Source organism: Falco rusticolus, chromosome 9, assembly GCF_015220075.1.
Source record: "Falco rusticolus isolate bFalRus1 chromosome 9, bFalRus1.pri, whole genome shotgun sequence".
Lineage (NCBI taxonomy): Eukaryota > Metazoa > Chordata > Aves > Falconiformes > Falconidae > Falco > Falco rusticolus.
Window position 1 is genome coordinate 50,663,651 of NC_051195.1, and position 13,731 is coordinate 50,677,381.

The window sequence follows — 13,731 nt, forward strand, 5'->3', positions numbered from 1 at the left end:
AAGGGAGATTATAAGGGGCGGGGGATCTTGGAGAAGAGATGAATAACTGCCAGCTTTCTCCCATGCTAAATTGGTTACATACTAATGTTGATGGTGGTTAATAGTAACTGTTAATTTTTTTGAGTCTTTTCTTCTGGAGGAGATTTCTCTTGTCTTTTACCATACAGTAACATGTGGGCAGTACGGAGCCCATTATTGCAGCTATACAGTGTTACCATAAATTCAGTAGTTTTTCCCCTACCCATAAATCTGGGGGTGGCAGGAGTTCCTCCTTGGCTGTGCTTCTCCAAAAGTTCCTGAGTTTGCAAGTTGTTAGCAGTCCCTCCCGTGTTGTGCTGCTCTTCCAGAGCAGAGGCAGGAAAAGGCTTTGATCATATCCCAGCACTTCAATGCAAGCGTTCACAATCAGGTGTTTACTTTAGCAAAAAGTGGATGACTGTGAGCATTGCCGGGAGTTCTTCAATAAAGAAGGCCGTGTGAAGGTTGCTAGTTCTGCCAAGGACGGTTCAGATGAGGACACAGACGAGGAGAAGGAAATGCTGAAAAACCAGCTGAGAGAAATGGAGCTTGAGCTGGCCCAGACCAAGTTGCAGCTTGTGGAGGCAGAATGTAAAATACAGGTAATGCTTTGGAGGTTCGTTTTGTAGTCTATGTCTGTATTCATAGAAAAATGTGTGTGTTGTAGAAGGACTGGAACAGATCCTGTTGGTTGAAACTGTAACCTGCTATTTCCTGCATGGGTTATATATCAACATGTTAACGAAACATTGGGTCTGAAACTTAGTGTATGCAGACAAAGTAATTGAAATTGCGTGAACAGTATTTACTAGCTACTACAACTTCCAGACATCTGCCTGGCTGCAGTGCAGTACTTACTGGCTGATCTGCAACTTCTTGGAAGAAATCCAAGCTCTGACAAAGTACTGAATCATGCCTTTCTTTATCTCACAATCAATGTTAAATGAAGATGTAACATGTGACAAATGTTAGACATGTTTCTTAAAACAAGATTGGAAAGCACTCCAGGTATTTGAGATGTTTGTGTAAAATATGGCAACATTGTTCTTTTCAATCTGGTGTATCAGTGCTTCTTGTTCACAGAAAGGTAAAAATTAGTTTGTTGGAAGTCCAGTTCCTGTGGGAATAGCTCCTTCTCAGATGGAAAGAATTAAAGTGTTTGGATGTACTGAAGAAAGCTGAATGTTTCACTAAGGGCAATGACACAAGGCTTGTTTTGCTTTTCAGAGCTTTTTATTTTTTTCCATCAGCTTGTTGCGCTACTTTTAATTTGTGTAAGACTGGTTTAACTTCTAAAGTAGCCAAGAGATTGTAGATGTCCTAGAGCCTTCTAAGTTTAACTCATATAACTTTGTGCTGTGAATACATAACAAATTAATGAAATTACTCTTCCATCTGCAGGATTTGGAGCACCATTTGGGTCTGGCATTGAATGAAGTACAAGCTGCAAAGAAAACATGGTTCAACAGAACAATAAGCTCTATAAAAACAGTGACTGGAGTCCAAGGAAAAGAGACTTGTTGAAAAACAGTTCTGTCAAACACACCTTCTTAACACCTTTTGTTGCCTTCCTTGGCCAGATGTTTAATTCTGTGACATGAGAGGACCAGAATGTAAATAGCATAGAAACACAGCATGTCAGGATTTCAATAGGTCAGTGATAAAGAGGATGGAAACACAAGAAAGGTTTTATTGCTAGACATGGGATCTTCATACTACTGATATTTAACAGGTGATGTAGCTAGATTGAAGCTCTTCAGAGAAACACTCCATTCTGCGGTCTGGCTGGAGGCTTTTCACAGACTAGGTACGAGAACTTACCAAACCCTAATTGTTAAGTTTACATATGATAGGTTTTTTTACAGTTATAACCTTTTTTAATATTTTATTTGAAAGGAAAAGTGTCACTAACAAAGTAAAAAAAAGAAAAAAAAAGAAAAAAAAAAGGAAAAAAAGAAAAAGGAACAACAAAAAAAAGACAACTTTAGCAAGAACTACATCAGTGCCAGAAAGCAGTCCCCAGAGGCAGGATATGGAGAGTAGGAGGTGACATGTTTTGCTTTATGAATGGGGATGATTTCAGCATTCCTGTCGAGCAACCCCACTTTGTTTTAGTAGATGCAGCATCCATCTCTCTGTGTTTGCCATTTCTTTCTGTTACTAATCAATTCTATGCAACTCTGGGCTTTTTTGGCATGGGCTGCCAAACAAATTCACAACCTGAGGCTGGGAGACTTGTCTGAGTGCTAGACAAGAATAATCAGAATTCTTGGCAAATTTCCGTTTCACTTCTGTGTCATATTGTTTGATCCACATATCAACAGCGTTAAAATCCCCAACACCAGGACTGCTAATAAGTACTAATTATGTGGATGGTCTGACATGTAATTGAGTCTTTCTGTTTGTTTTTTGTCAGTTTTTTTGTTTTGTTTTTGTTTGTTTGTTTTTACCCGGCTGTAGCAGGCCTTCTGTGAAGCTCTGAGAAAGCTTCCAGGATTTAGTTTTGCACATAGGTATGAATGGGACAAAGAAACAATAAACTGAGATATATATGAGGCAAGAATCACTGCGTGAAGTAGCTGTGAGCATCTACAGCTATCCAACTCGCTTCCCTGGTAACACGTTCAGAGGTTGTGTAGGTCATTTTTCACACTCAATGCAGTTGCACTAATAGGTGCTAAACGTGCTTGGATTTCTTATTAATTGGATTGTCTTGAGTTCTCACCAGAAAGCTGTAGAATGGAGTTTTGCACCTTGTAATTTTTTTAATTTATAATGGTTTGTGTTATGCTGAAGTATCTATTGCATCAGTGGATAAATTTTGTGTGCAGTGTGAGTATAAGCTGGTAACAATAAGAGGCACTGGTTTGTATATAAAGATATTTGGTTTATTTTGTATTTCTACCTTTTTCTTGTTTACTGTACTAATGCTAGCTAATGTACTCTGTAACTACGGAATAGAACATGCTATGTCCAAGCTTTTTTCCTTAACTGCATACATTATCTCTATTGTCTAATACCAAAAAAAAATACTGTAACTCCATCAATATTAGATGCGTGGACATTGTGGTAGCATAGTTGCAGTGTGTATACTTTATGAATTGAAATATAAACTAGTAAAATTGTATAACTATTTTGTTGTTTCATTTCATTTTAACAGGAAATTAATTAAATATTTTACAATATAAAACTAATTCTCTTCTTAAAGTAGAAGCAGTAGCATCTGCAAGCTTCCCTGAGACCAAAACTATAGTCATGCTGCAAAGGGCTTTGCTAAAAAAGACTGCATATTCTGAGTGTTGCCAACGCTGCTTTATATAACAAAATCTAGGGTTTGCTTTGAAAAAAGAAACTGCAAAAATGACCTTGTGCAGCTTGAGGCTTGTGACTCACTATTCTCAAACGTGTCCAATTTAGAACATTTGTTTTTTTCCATGGCCCTCCAAATTCTGCTTGGATCTGCGAAATAAATGTAGGCTAGCTCTGCTTATCATCATCAGTAACAAATTCTGTGAGGTCAAGTGTCATTCACGTCATCTTCACTAGGATTTTCCGGTCATAGCTGAACATAGGGTTTAGCTGTGCAACTGGATGACTGCACTAATTGGGTCACAGTGCAGCATAGGGTCCTGTAGCTATGTGTGTTCTGCACAGATAACAAGGAGTAAAAATGTATTTTTGTCATGAAAATGGCTAAAGGTGACTCCGAAAGCAGCCCTGCTCTAGGAGACCGTTATCATGCTGTCACTTTTCTAACCATACTTAAAGAGAAAGGCATTATAAGGTTGTGTGTTAGTCTTTGGTGCTTTGTCTTTCACAGATGTCCATCCCTTGGTAACTCCAGCTCTGCAATTTCTCAGTAACTTTTGGAGAAAATTCAAAAGTAAATAGGGGAGAGGAAGAAACAACCCAAGCCCAAAGCACTTCATCCACTTGTCTTCCCAAAGGGACTGGGAAATAGTGTTAATAGTGTACTTTCCTCTTTCCTCCAAAAAATGAGGTACTTAAAGGGAGGGGAAAAGTTGCTTTATTGTTCAGATCTTTTCCACACTCTAACTAAATACTACCTAAAAACTCTGTGCAGCATAAACTCCCCATTTTAGCATGGACATGGAATATATGTAATGAGAAACTAACTGTTTCACAGCATTTTATACAAAACATTTTACAGCCAGTTTCCAGTCATTATGGATTATTTTAGATATCTACCTGAAGGATTTTGATGCTTGAAAATAAATATTAGCAATGTATTTCACATCTGACTCCACTTAAAATATCCACAGCTAAATAAGAAAAATGGATCTCATGCTGAGATGCACATCTTGTGCACAATTACATGTGAAACATGAGGAAGCAGGTCATTTTTAAGATGAGGAAGATGAGATGTTCAAGACTATGAATAAGCAAGGTTAAAAGAAAAAAAAAAAAAGGTGTTGAGTCAGAGCTGCTATAAGCAAGAGTATTTTACATTAATGAGATGGTTAGTTATTTGCTGGTAGTCAGTCACCTTTCTGTTCACATATGCCTCTCAGCTGGTTTTGTGCACTGAACTCAAGATAAGTGCCACTCTGCTGATGCTGGATTTTAAGTCTTGTGTGCTCCAGGGTCTGACTTTCTAATGCTCTGCATGTTTGTGCTGCATCATTAAGTTCCTGTGGTCTCATACTGTGGTAGCTGTAGTGTTAAGATCTCATTTTTGTTGCAAAACTTCTTGGCTGCTTAGGGTCTGCAGCTGGAAGTGGATATTTAAGATCTATCGGAAAGTTTTACCTTTAAACATTGCTGGTAAGCCTTCTTGAAATTTATATAACTACCTCCCTGACTTTTTTTTAGCTGCCCTTCTTATCTGTGGCAGTGATATAAAGTTCCTGTTATCAAGAGGAGGATTTCACTCCATCTGTTCAGCAGCTTGGCTCGCGTTCATCCAGCCTAACTTTAGACACTTCAGAGGTGCCTCATGTAAGAGCTTAATCCAGGGAGGTTTTCTGGCCCTCGCAGCAGAGGGGACAGTGCTGCAGTGGCCACCCCAGCCACCTGCCCACTGCCCTTACTGCGCAAGGAAGCCAGTGCGAGCCCACCAACTAAACTGGAGGTCCATCTTACATAAAAAATAATGAAAATGTGTCATCCCTGTACGCAGTGAGGATTGCTTTCTATTTAAAATTTTCCTTTTTTTTTTTCCTCCCCACCCTTTTTTTATTGTATTATTTCTTCTGTATTACCAAAGACAATCAAGGACTCCGCATACAAAAGCCTTCAACGTTTTGCTATAATTTACTGCTGCATGGCCATGACGACTTTGAGGAATGAGGATTTGATTTTGATGCGTTTTCTGCATGCTAATGAAATAGGACAAAGTGTAATCCTGTACTGAAGGCTTTTTCTTAGGATAATCTGGCCACACAGCTGCAGCCCAGTTACAGGAATGGCAGGAAAACATGAACTGTGAGAAAAGCATGATTGCCCCGGTTAAGAAACCGTATTTGTTGCCTGATGTGGGTGTAACATTGAAAGTCAAGTGTTTCCTCACAGCATTGTAATTTCTTGCCAAAACGAGCTGAGCAGAACTGAGCTGACTTTGAAGTTTAACATGCGGATGATTGCCTGGGATTGATGTCAGTGAGGAGGGGCAATGCGGAGCACCCCAAACCCTTCGGCCCCCTCCTTGTACGGCTGCGAAGGAGAAAGCCCCGCGTGTGCAGCCACACGCCTCAGTGGTGCTCATGGCGCCCCCTCCTTCCTGAGGCGTGGGGGCAGAGCCCGCCTGTCCCAGGGTGCGCTCTGATAGGCTGGCACAGTGATTGGCAGCAGGAGCAGCCCTTGAGAGACAGCGGCTCGTGGGACTGGTGTTGGATGTTACAGTGCTTCTCTGCGGCGCCATCTTGTTTGCTGGAAGCTTCGTGGTAGGTGAGGCACCGCGCCGTGGTGGTGGGTGCTGTGCCGAGGGAAAGGGGCCCTGTTGTAGGGCGCTGGCGAGCGGGAAGGAGGAGCCAAATGCGAGCACAGCGCATGGAGCCCGAGCAGCCTGCCCAGAGCTGCTGAGCCACCCCATGTCATGCGGCCTGGAGGGGAGGAGAGGCCTCTCAGCATGGCGGTTCCCTCATTCCCAGTATGGAGCCTGTCCTGGCTCAGAGGGCATCCCCTCAGCCGGCTGGTCTCCTTGAGTCCTCCCTGGTGTCTGCCATGTCCTGCTGTGTGGGGAGTGCTAGGGCAGGGGGGACGGCATAGAGTTTAGAAGGAAATGTTAATTGCTAGAGATTGGCAGTACTTTGGAGGAAAGCTGTGCTGAACCTGGTGGTGTGTTAATGGTCTTGTGGAGAAGATGTAAAATTTTCTCCTAATTTGTGTAGTATTTTAATCGCTTCAGCCTGTTTGATGGGGTGTTTTTTGTGCTTTGCAGACAACGCTGTAGGCCCTTCAGGTTGAGGAGGGTGGTAAGTCCTCTTCCTGTGTAGCATCAGCACCTGCTATTCTGTGGGGGTAATTTTCATGCCAGCTTGTCACAGCTATAGACAGGTTTGTTCTTTTCTTGCACCAGCTTTGCTGAGAGGTGAATTGAGGCCTCCTGAAGTGGAAAGCTTTGAAATAGGATGTGAGAACTAATAAAGCACTGTGCGCCTGAACCATTTGATCTATAATGTGATGAGTGGTCACCTTGTACTGTTCTCCCCATGGAGACCCTGGACAGTAAGAAGCCTATCAAATCACTAACTGCTGAGCAGGTTAAGGTAGTTCATGGTTTCCTCCTCCCTGTTACAAGCTCTGCTGAGTGTTGGTTGTGTTCTGATGCTGGAAGTACAGAAAGCTTAAATAATGAAAAAAGATTACATAAACTTTGGTAAAAACTTGTGTAAATCTTAGAATCACTGAGGTAATGCTTGTATAGATATGTAAAAGGAAGATATTTCTGTGTACTAGCTGATGTGTGTAGAAAAAAAATAGCTTATGTGTTTACGCCTGTAATGCATGCAAATGTATTTATATAAGGTGAAAACTACTGTGAATAGAATTGTTCTGATTTCTGTTCCTGAAGTAATGTGAGGAGAATGTGATTTATCTGATCTCCCCCTGAGGACTGCAGAAGCAGTTTGCTAACCAATTTTGTGAAATGTCTTATATTTTTAATTGAGTAATTATATTACGGGATTTGGCCCAAATTGGTAGATAGAATTGCTGCAGATGGCACTGTAAAGTCCTGGACCCTGCAAGACTTCTAAAGAGCAATGTTAAATAGCAAGGTTCTTAACGGAAATCATCTTTGTTGAACGATCTTTTAATGTTAAATTAAATGCTGTCTGTAATTTTAGGGAGCTAAAATCTATTCTAATAAAATTCAGCAATTAGGTAATCCAAGCAGTGAACTAATAAAGATAGAATCTGTCAGGATGCCAAACAGCATCCAGCCAGAAATGCAGATTTCAAGATAATATTTCTCTTTGTACTGTCCTAGCCTTATTACACGTATTATTGAGTCTGCTTGGCATGTCATATTAATTCTACATATATCAGAGAAGAGGTGAAGAAAGAAAACACTTGCAAGTGCATTTCTCATGCTGTACTTTTAATTATTTTTTTTTTTTTTTTGCCTCAGGACACTCAGATGTGTGCTGAGTTTCTGCTTGTCTAATGATGAACTCTACAAGACCTAAACCTTCAGTTTTGCTGAAGTGCACACTCTTGGATGAATATGTTCCATCTTACTAGGTGCAGATCTACAGTGAGGTAGAACTGGTGCAGTGGTCAGAGGGCACTAAAAGGACATGTCCTCCTCTCCCAGCTGAACATTCCTACTGGATTCCTGGTGAGAACACTCACCCAGCCTTACCAGTGCTGCTGCAAGAGACATGACAGGTCTACAGCCAGCCTCATGGTCATTTGCCATGGAGTCAGCTCCTTAGTTTTCACTGCTCTGTCTCTGCTGTTGCAGTTTTAATGTATGCTTAGGCTCTACTCAGTCCAGTAGGATTAACTCGAGTATCTTTGAACAGTTTTGCAGTAAAGTCATCCTGTAGCACTAGTCTTATGACTTTTTGCTCTAGGTAACTTGTTTTAATGCTGCTTTTCGCTTTTTGTAGTGAAAAGTTTTTGTGATAACCAGGAGCTTGATGTAGCATAGGCTCTGTCCTAAAAGGTACTCTGAACTAGATGTAGATGACACATGACACATAATGCACTGCTTTGAATGAAATGTGTGTTCCAGGTATGCTTTGCAGCTTTCTGTTTCTGATTTTCCCTTGCTTTAGGATGGAAGAAGGCAGCATGTTCTAGCATTCTGGATAGATATTGTCTTCCAGGTGCAGTGCTGACGTCAGAGGTGTTTGCCCTCGGATGCCAGTTGTTGTGGGCTGTTGGAATAATGACTCACATCAATTTGCCAGCAGACCAGTTGGTAGTGTTCTGTAATTTTCTTCTTACAAAATGAGCAGTGATTAGTTCAGACCAGCAACAAAACTGCTTGAAGTGACCCAGCCGATTTTGGTTGGCGCAGGCTGGGAGCACTTTCACAAACAAGACAGCTAGCAAGTCTTAGCTGCGATCGTATCTGGGAGGATGACAGTGACAAAACTGCCAGGGGCAGGGACCTGTTGCTTTGGCACAGATGGATCTGGGGGACACATTCATGAAAACCTTCTGCTTTCAGCATGCTGACCATTGTCACTAAACTTCATAGACTCTTGCTTGTTTGAATGAATTGTTGAGAAACGTTCAAATCATTAAGCCTGGAGTTTTCCAAGGAATCTAATGATACTAGGTGCCCAGCATGAACAAAAGCCTCTGTGTGAACCCTCATTTCCTTTTAGCAAACGCAAAATCTACAATCTGAGCGATATCTGGAGTGGGTACAAGACTAGAACATTCCATATTATTCTCTTGTGAGCCTGTTCTGAAAGTTGTGTTATGTCCTTGTACAGAAATGATCTGCTAGGAGGAAGTGTAGTGAAACTGAAGTGGGTTGAAACTAAAACTATGGGATGTGTTTCTAATAAATCTTGAACTTGTCTTAGAGTGTAAGTCTTGGCTTGACTTAGGGTATAAGTCTTTCTGTTAACTGTGTTGCTTTACTAATACCAGTTGAGATATGAGGTGCAGCAAACTTCATGGCAAAAGTTTATCACATAATAATGAAAAGTTTTTCAGAATATGGAAGACTTTAAATTTATGTTAATTAAGATGTTAGGGCAAAAGTATTTTTTCATCAGCTTTAGTGACTTGAGTTACAGTTGGAGGTGATGTGACAGTTGTTTGCTTGCTATATCACCATCTCACCTTATGGGCCTTTGGTGTGCAGCTTAACTCTATACATGACTCTCTGGGGGAGATAACTATTCAGAGTACAGGTTGTTTTGTAACAGTGAGCATGCTGTTTTAGTTACAATGTTGCAGAGGTTCACCTTAATCAACAGCTTGTATGACAGAAGTAATTTTTAGGAAGGTTCTGCAGTGCTTCAGATGGAATCACAGCCACTCTGGACTTTGAGACTCCGGAAGGTGCAGAAGTGATGCGATTTGCAGGCTGCCAGATACGAGCAGAAGCCCTTATCATGCAGAGTGTGCGGTTAGTGTATGCCATGAACACATCAAAGCCGTGTGTTTAAACTCCCTGCTGTGAGCATCTGTTAATGCATAGAGTTGTCTTGTGTGATCCAAGTAAAGGGTAGGATCAGAGCCACACTCATAAATTAATTTTGGGAGGTGACACTGGAATGACTCCTGATGCAGTTTTCTTATCTGACTAATATATCCCACATGGGAAAAGACGACTGCTGTGCAGATTTCATACAATTTCTGTGCCCAAGGAAAGGTAGTAAAGTACTTTCTGAGATGAGACTGGGCGCTGTGCCACTTTCGTATCAGCTTTCGTGATGTGAGCAAACGGGTTTTATCAGTTCTTTTAGAAATACCACAGAAAACCATTGTGGCTTTGGCAGTTCTTGGCTGACAAGAAAAGACTTAATGTCTTCTGTGTCCTGAAGGCTTATACTAGTTCAAAGAAGTGGTTTTATGGTAATTTAATAGTGGTACACCAGAGTGAATGGATGGGAAAGAGGTGGAGGATGGAGGCTTGTTGCTTACCGAGTAGTGTATATCTGAGCTCTCCACCTACCTGGTGCATGGCAGGACTGCCACATAATCCCACTTAGAATTACTTGTGGAACAAGATCTCATCTAGCATGGAGGGGAAAGGATAGTGTTTCTACAAGATGACGACTGTGCATCTCCCCAAAGTGTTTTTTGCATGGTAATGGTGAAAAACCCAGCATGCCAGAGGGGCTATGGAAGCCTGTGCCAGACTTGTATGAATTATGGATGAGATGTCTGCTGCTAGCACAGAAACGAACAGCAAACTGTGGAGCTCCTGGGTGCTCAGCATTACAATAATAGACTGATTTTAGAATCCACTAGCAGCTCAACAGCCTGCTCTGATCTCTTAATGTCATTAGAAGTTACACGTGCTGCTCATTCCGAGGTTAGGACAGAGTGAGGAGGCCAGTGACAAGTAGTGTAACTCGGAAGTTCTGAATTCTGTCCCAAGTCTTCATTCATTTGTTCTCAGTGAGAATAATTTAATGTACTTGAATCAGTTTATTCTTCATCTTCCACCTGAACACTGCTGCATTTTTCTGATCTGGGTATGTGCTAGTCTGGCCTTAGTGGTGTCTTTAGGTTTTGTAAATTTTGTTATTTTTGCAAGGGAGGGTGTTGCCTTTTGCTTCAGCTGTGTAATTTGTTCCAGTATTAAAATAAACCAGTTCATTTATCCTAGACAACCCTGATGAGTCCATGTGCCCTTTGTACATAGCAAGCAAGGTGGGAGATTAAATAGAGCATAAACCAACTTGAGATAGCTGCTCAGACATGCAGCCTGGTCTTGGCAGACTAGTTCTGCTGGGCTTTTGTCAAATGGTGTAAACAGATGCCTCCTTTAAGAAGGAGCTCTGTGTCTCTGTGTTTTTTACCCTCCACAATTTCCAGAACAGAATTTGCAGAACAAAGGATTGCAATAATGACAAAGAATCTAGGATACTGCTCTTCCTGTGTAGGTCAGCCATAGCTGTGAAGGACAGATCCTTTTTTCTAACTGTGGCTTATGCCTTCTATCTCCCAGTATAAAGCTGTTGGGTAGGAACAATCCCACCCTTCAGGCAGGCAGGGTGCAGACAGGGCTCTGCCCTCCTATGGCCAAGATGAAATGAAACTGACTGGAAGGAGGTCTGCCAGCTGAGGTTGAGGCTTGGAAACTGGCTCTTGGCTTTCTCTGCAAGAGCACCTTTCTTTTCAGACCACACAGAAACAGAGCCCTCAAAGTCAGTTTGGAGCAGTTTCTTGCAATATGGCTTAATTTTCTGGGGGTGTAAGCCTTGAAGCTGAACCAGCATAAGGAAGATTTTTGGAATAACTGTATTAATAGAAGATGGAGAAAGCTTTCCTCACCCTTCCTGAGTCCCTGGGATTTGGTCTCACCTTCCATCTTTCAGGTTTGTTTATTCACAGCCTAAACTGAGGCACCAGCAGAACTTTGCAGTCACCGGACTGCAGACAGAAGGTGTATGTGTCTTCAACATGTAGCACCAAACCACATTGTTCACTGAAACCAGGATAACTGAGCTGGCAAATCCTTGTCCACATGCTAGCTTTGTGATGGGTGCAAAACTCCTGTTGCTACCTCAAGACCTGCAGTGTCAGTGATATAGGAGTTTGGGTGGAACTGCTTTTGCAGGGCAACGTAATTTGATTTACTGAGCTGTAGTTTGTCATCTTGCCCTGTTTCATCCTTCCCTCTTCTACTGTAATCAGAAGTTAGCCAGATTTAAAAAAAAAAACAAAACCAAAACACAACCCTTTGAATAAATCATAACCAGCAGAGGGCTGAGTCTGCCTTCACTGCAGGCAGGAAATCCCACCTTTGGCAAGCGTCAGCACCTATGCAGAGGGTAAGAGGGAAGTGTTATTTGTGCTAGGTTATGTGACCCTTTTCTGAGATCCAAAGTTTTTGCCCGGTGTTCGTGCCTGGAGCAAGAAAGGTCCTTTTTGTATTACTGTAACAAGAGTACACACAGACAAATAAATGTGCTGGAAGGTATAGCCCCAAAGTGAAGATGAATTCAAGGCCCTGAAAGTGTTAGCAGCTCCAGTTCCTTTCAGTTGAATGTACCAAGGATCGGGGTCACAAAAAGGAAGGATAATTTACAGCTTAGCAAATGGGAAAGAGAAGAACACTTTCTAGCTGACTTGCTGGAACTCAATCCTGCAGCAAACAACCAGTCAGCATTATGCTGCGAGCAATTAAGTGAGGGGACACAACTGTTCTTGCAGAAAGAGGGGTGCTGTTCATGAAGAACTTGTGTTAGTTTAGCAGAGGGGATGGTTCTGGTGAAGAAATTACCCTTCTTTTTTATTGAAGTGTTGCCCTGTAAGGATAGGTAACAGTCAAGTTAAATGTAAAGTGCCGGTAGGGAGTTCTGCAGCTGAGACAGATTCCTCTGGCGCTGGGGAGATCAGGTGCTTGATGGAGGGACTGAAGGGGAGTGCAGTAGTTCTGTGGGACTTGGGTCTGATGATGAAATTTATGTTGCTACTGCTGGCAACCAGTGGACAGTTTCATGATCTGACTTCTTAAATGCTTTTTGTGGAACAATAGAAATAGATCCCATGCTTAAGTCTTTGCTCTGAGTGACAACTAACAGTTCTCACCCAGGTTAGCGGTCCTGTGGTGAGTAGGGTGTTGCTCAGACTATGATGCCTGTGTTTTCAGAAACCTAAATGCTGAAATGAGTGTCTTCTGATTTTTTTTGCCAGGGAAACCTGTAATCATCAACATCCACAAGGCTGCTAAACAAAACAAGTGTTTGTGAGCCTGGGGAACACAGATGTCCTTGTTTGAGATACTGTGGAGTATCCCACTTCTCTTTTGAAAGTAGACACCTACTTTCACTCTGCATTAACTACTTTTCCTTAAAATTTTGCAAGTCTTTTAAAACAGACCAGCATCAATGTAGACCACCATGAGGGATGGTTTAGTGTTTGCTGTACACAGGCTGTAAGTGTGCTTTTGAGTAAATAGGTGCTTTTGTCAGCTCAGTGTCCCAAATGCTTGTTACAAAACCTTGCATTTGGGATCTGTTGTTTATTCATGAGAAAAGGGAACTGACATCCAGATAAATCAGGCTGCTGAAATTGAGAAAAGTAGGACATGGTATTTCCATTGTTTGGTATTGTGTGCTTATTGTAAAGTGAGACTAGAGCTAATTCTCTTGATTTTTTGGGGGCAGATTTATAGATGCAGCAGTTCATTGCATACGGAAGTGACAGGCTGGCTTGTTAGTTGCATGGACATAGGTCAAGAAATCATTTTTTTCCTGCTTCCTCTGTAATCAAATACACTTTTTCAAGGTGATGATGACTGCAGCAAGGTAAACTGGGCGTCCTGCTTAAGCAGATGGTTCTTTCTGCATGGATCCCTTCAGTGCTGTGCCAGCAAGGATGGGGCCAGAGTGGTCAAGCAACATTGGAGAGGTACTGAAAATGATGAAGGAGCTTTCTGTTGCAGATTTCACTGTATGCATTCATCTGCAGGTTGATAGTGAGAGACACTGCAGGATGCTGAGAAAAAGTAGAAGACTTGAGTATTGTTTGTTGGTTTGGAGGGGGCTGCAGGGAGAGGTGGGAACAGTAACGAGTACAAGGGGCCAGAAACCGCAGCTTCCCTGTTCT

At 41.9% G+C, this 13,731-nt stretch overlaps 2 protein-coding genes across 3 annotated transcripts in view; one reads left to right on the forward strand and one right to left on the reverse strand.

The window, feature by feature from the left end:
• RABGAP1 (RAB GTPase activating protein 1) overlaps nucleotides 1-3,151 on the forward strand; it is a 74,319-nt gene extending 71,168 nt beyond the window's left edge. For both annotated transcript variants that reach the window (XM_037400411.1, XM_037400412.1), the window contains 2 exons: nucleotides 423-620; nucleotides 1,420-3,151. In XM_037400411.1, coding sequence (XP_037256308.1) covers nucleotides 423-620; nucleotides 1,420-1,542 — 321 coding nt within the window. In that variant the 3' untranslated portion in view covers nucleotides 1,543-3,151. The remainder of the gene's footprint in view (nucleotides 1-422; nucleotides 621-1,419) is intronic.
• The window catches only part of LOC119153686 (spermatid perinuclear RNA binding protein), an 86,852-nt gene continuing 74,484 nt past the window's right edge, over nucleotides 1,364-13,731 (reverse strand). The window contains exon 19 of the mRNA XM_037400427.1: nucleotides 1,364-1,462. The gene's annotated coding sequence lies outside the window, so the exon portion shown is untranslated. The remainder of the gene's footprint in view (nucleotides 1,463-13,731) is intronic.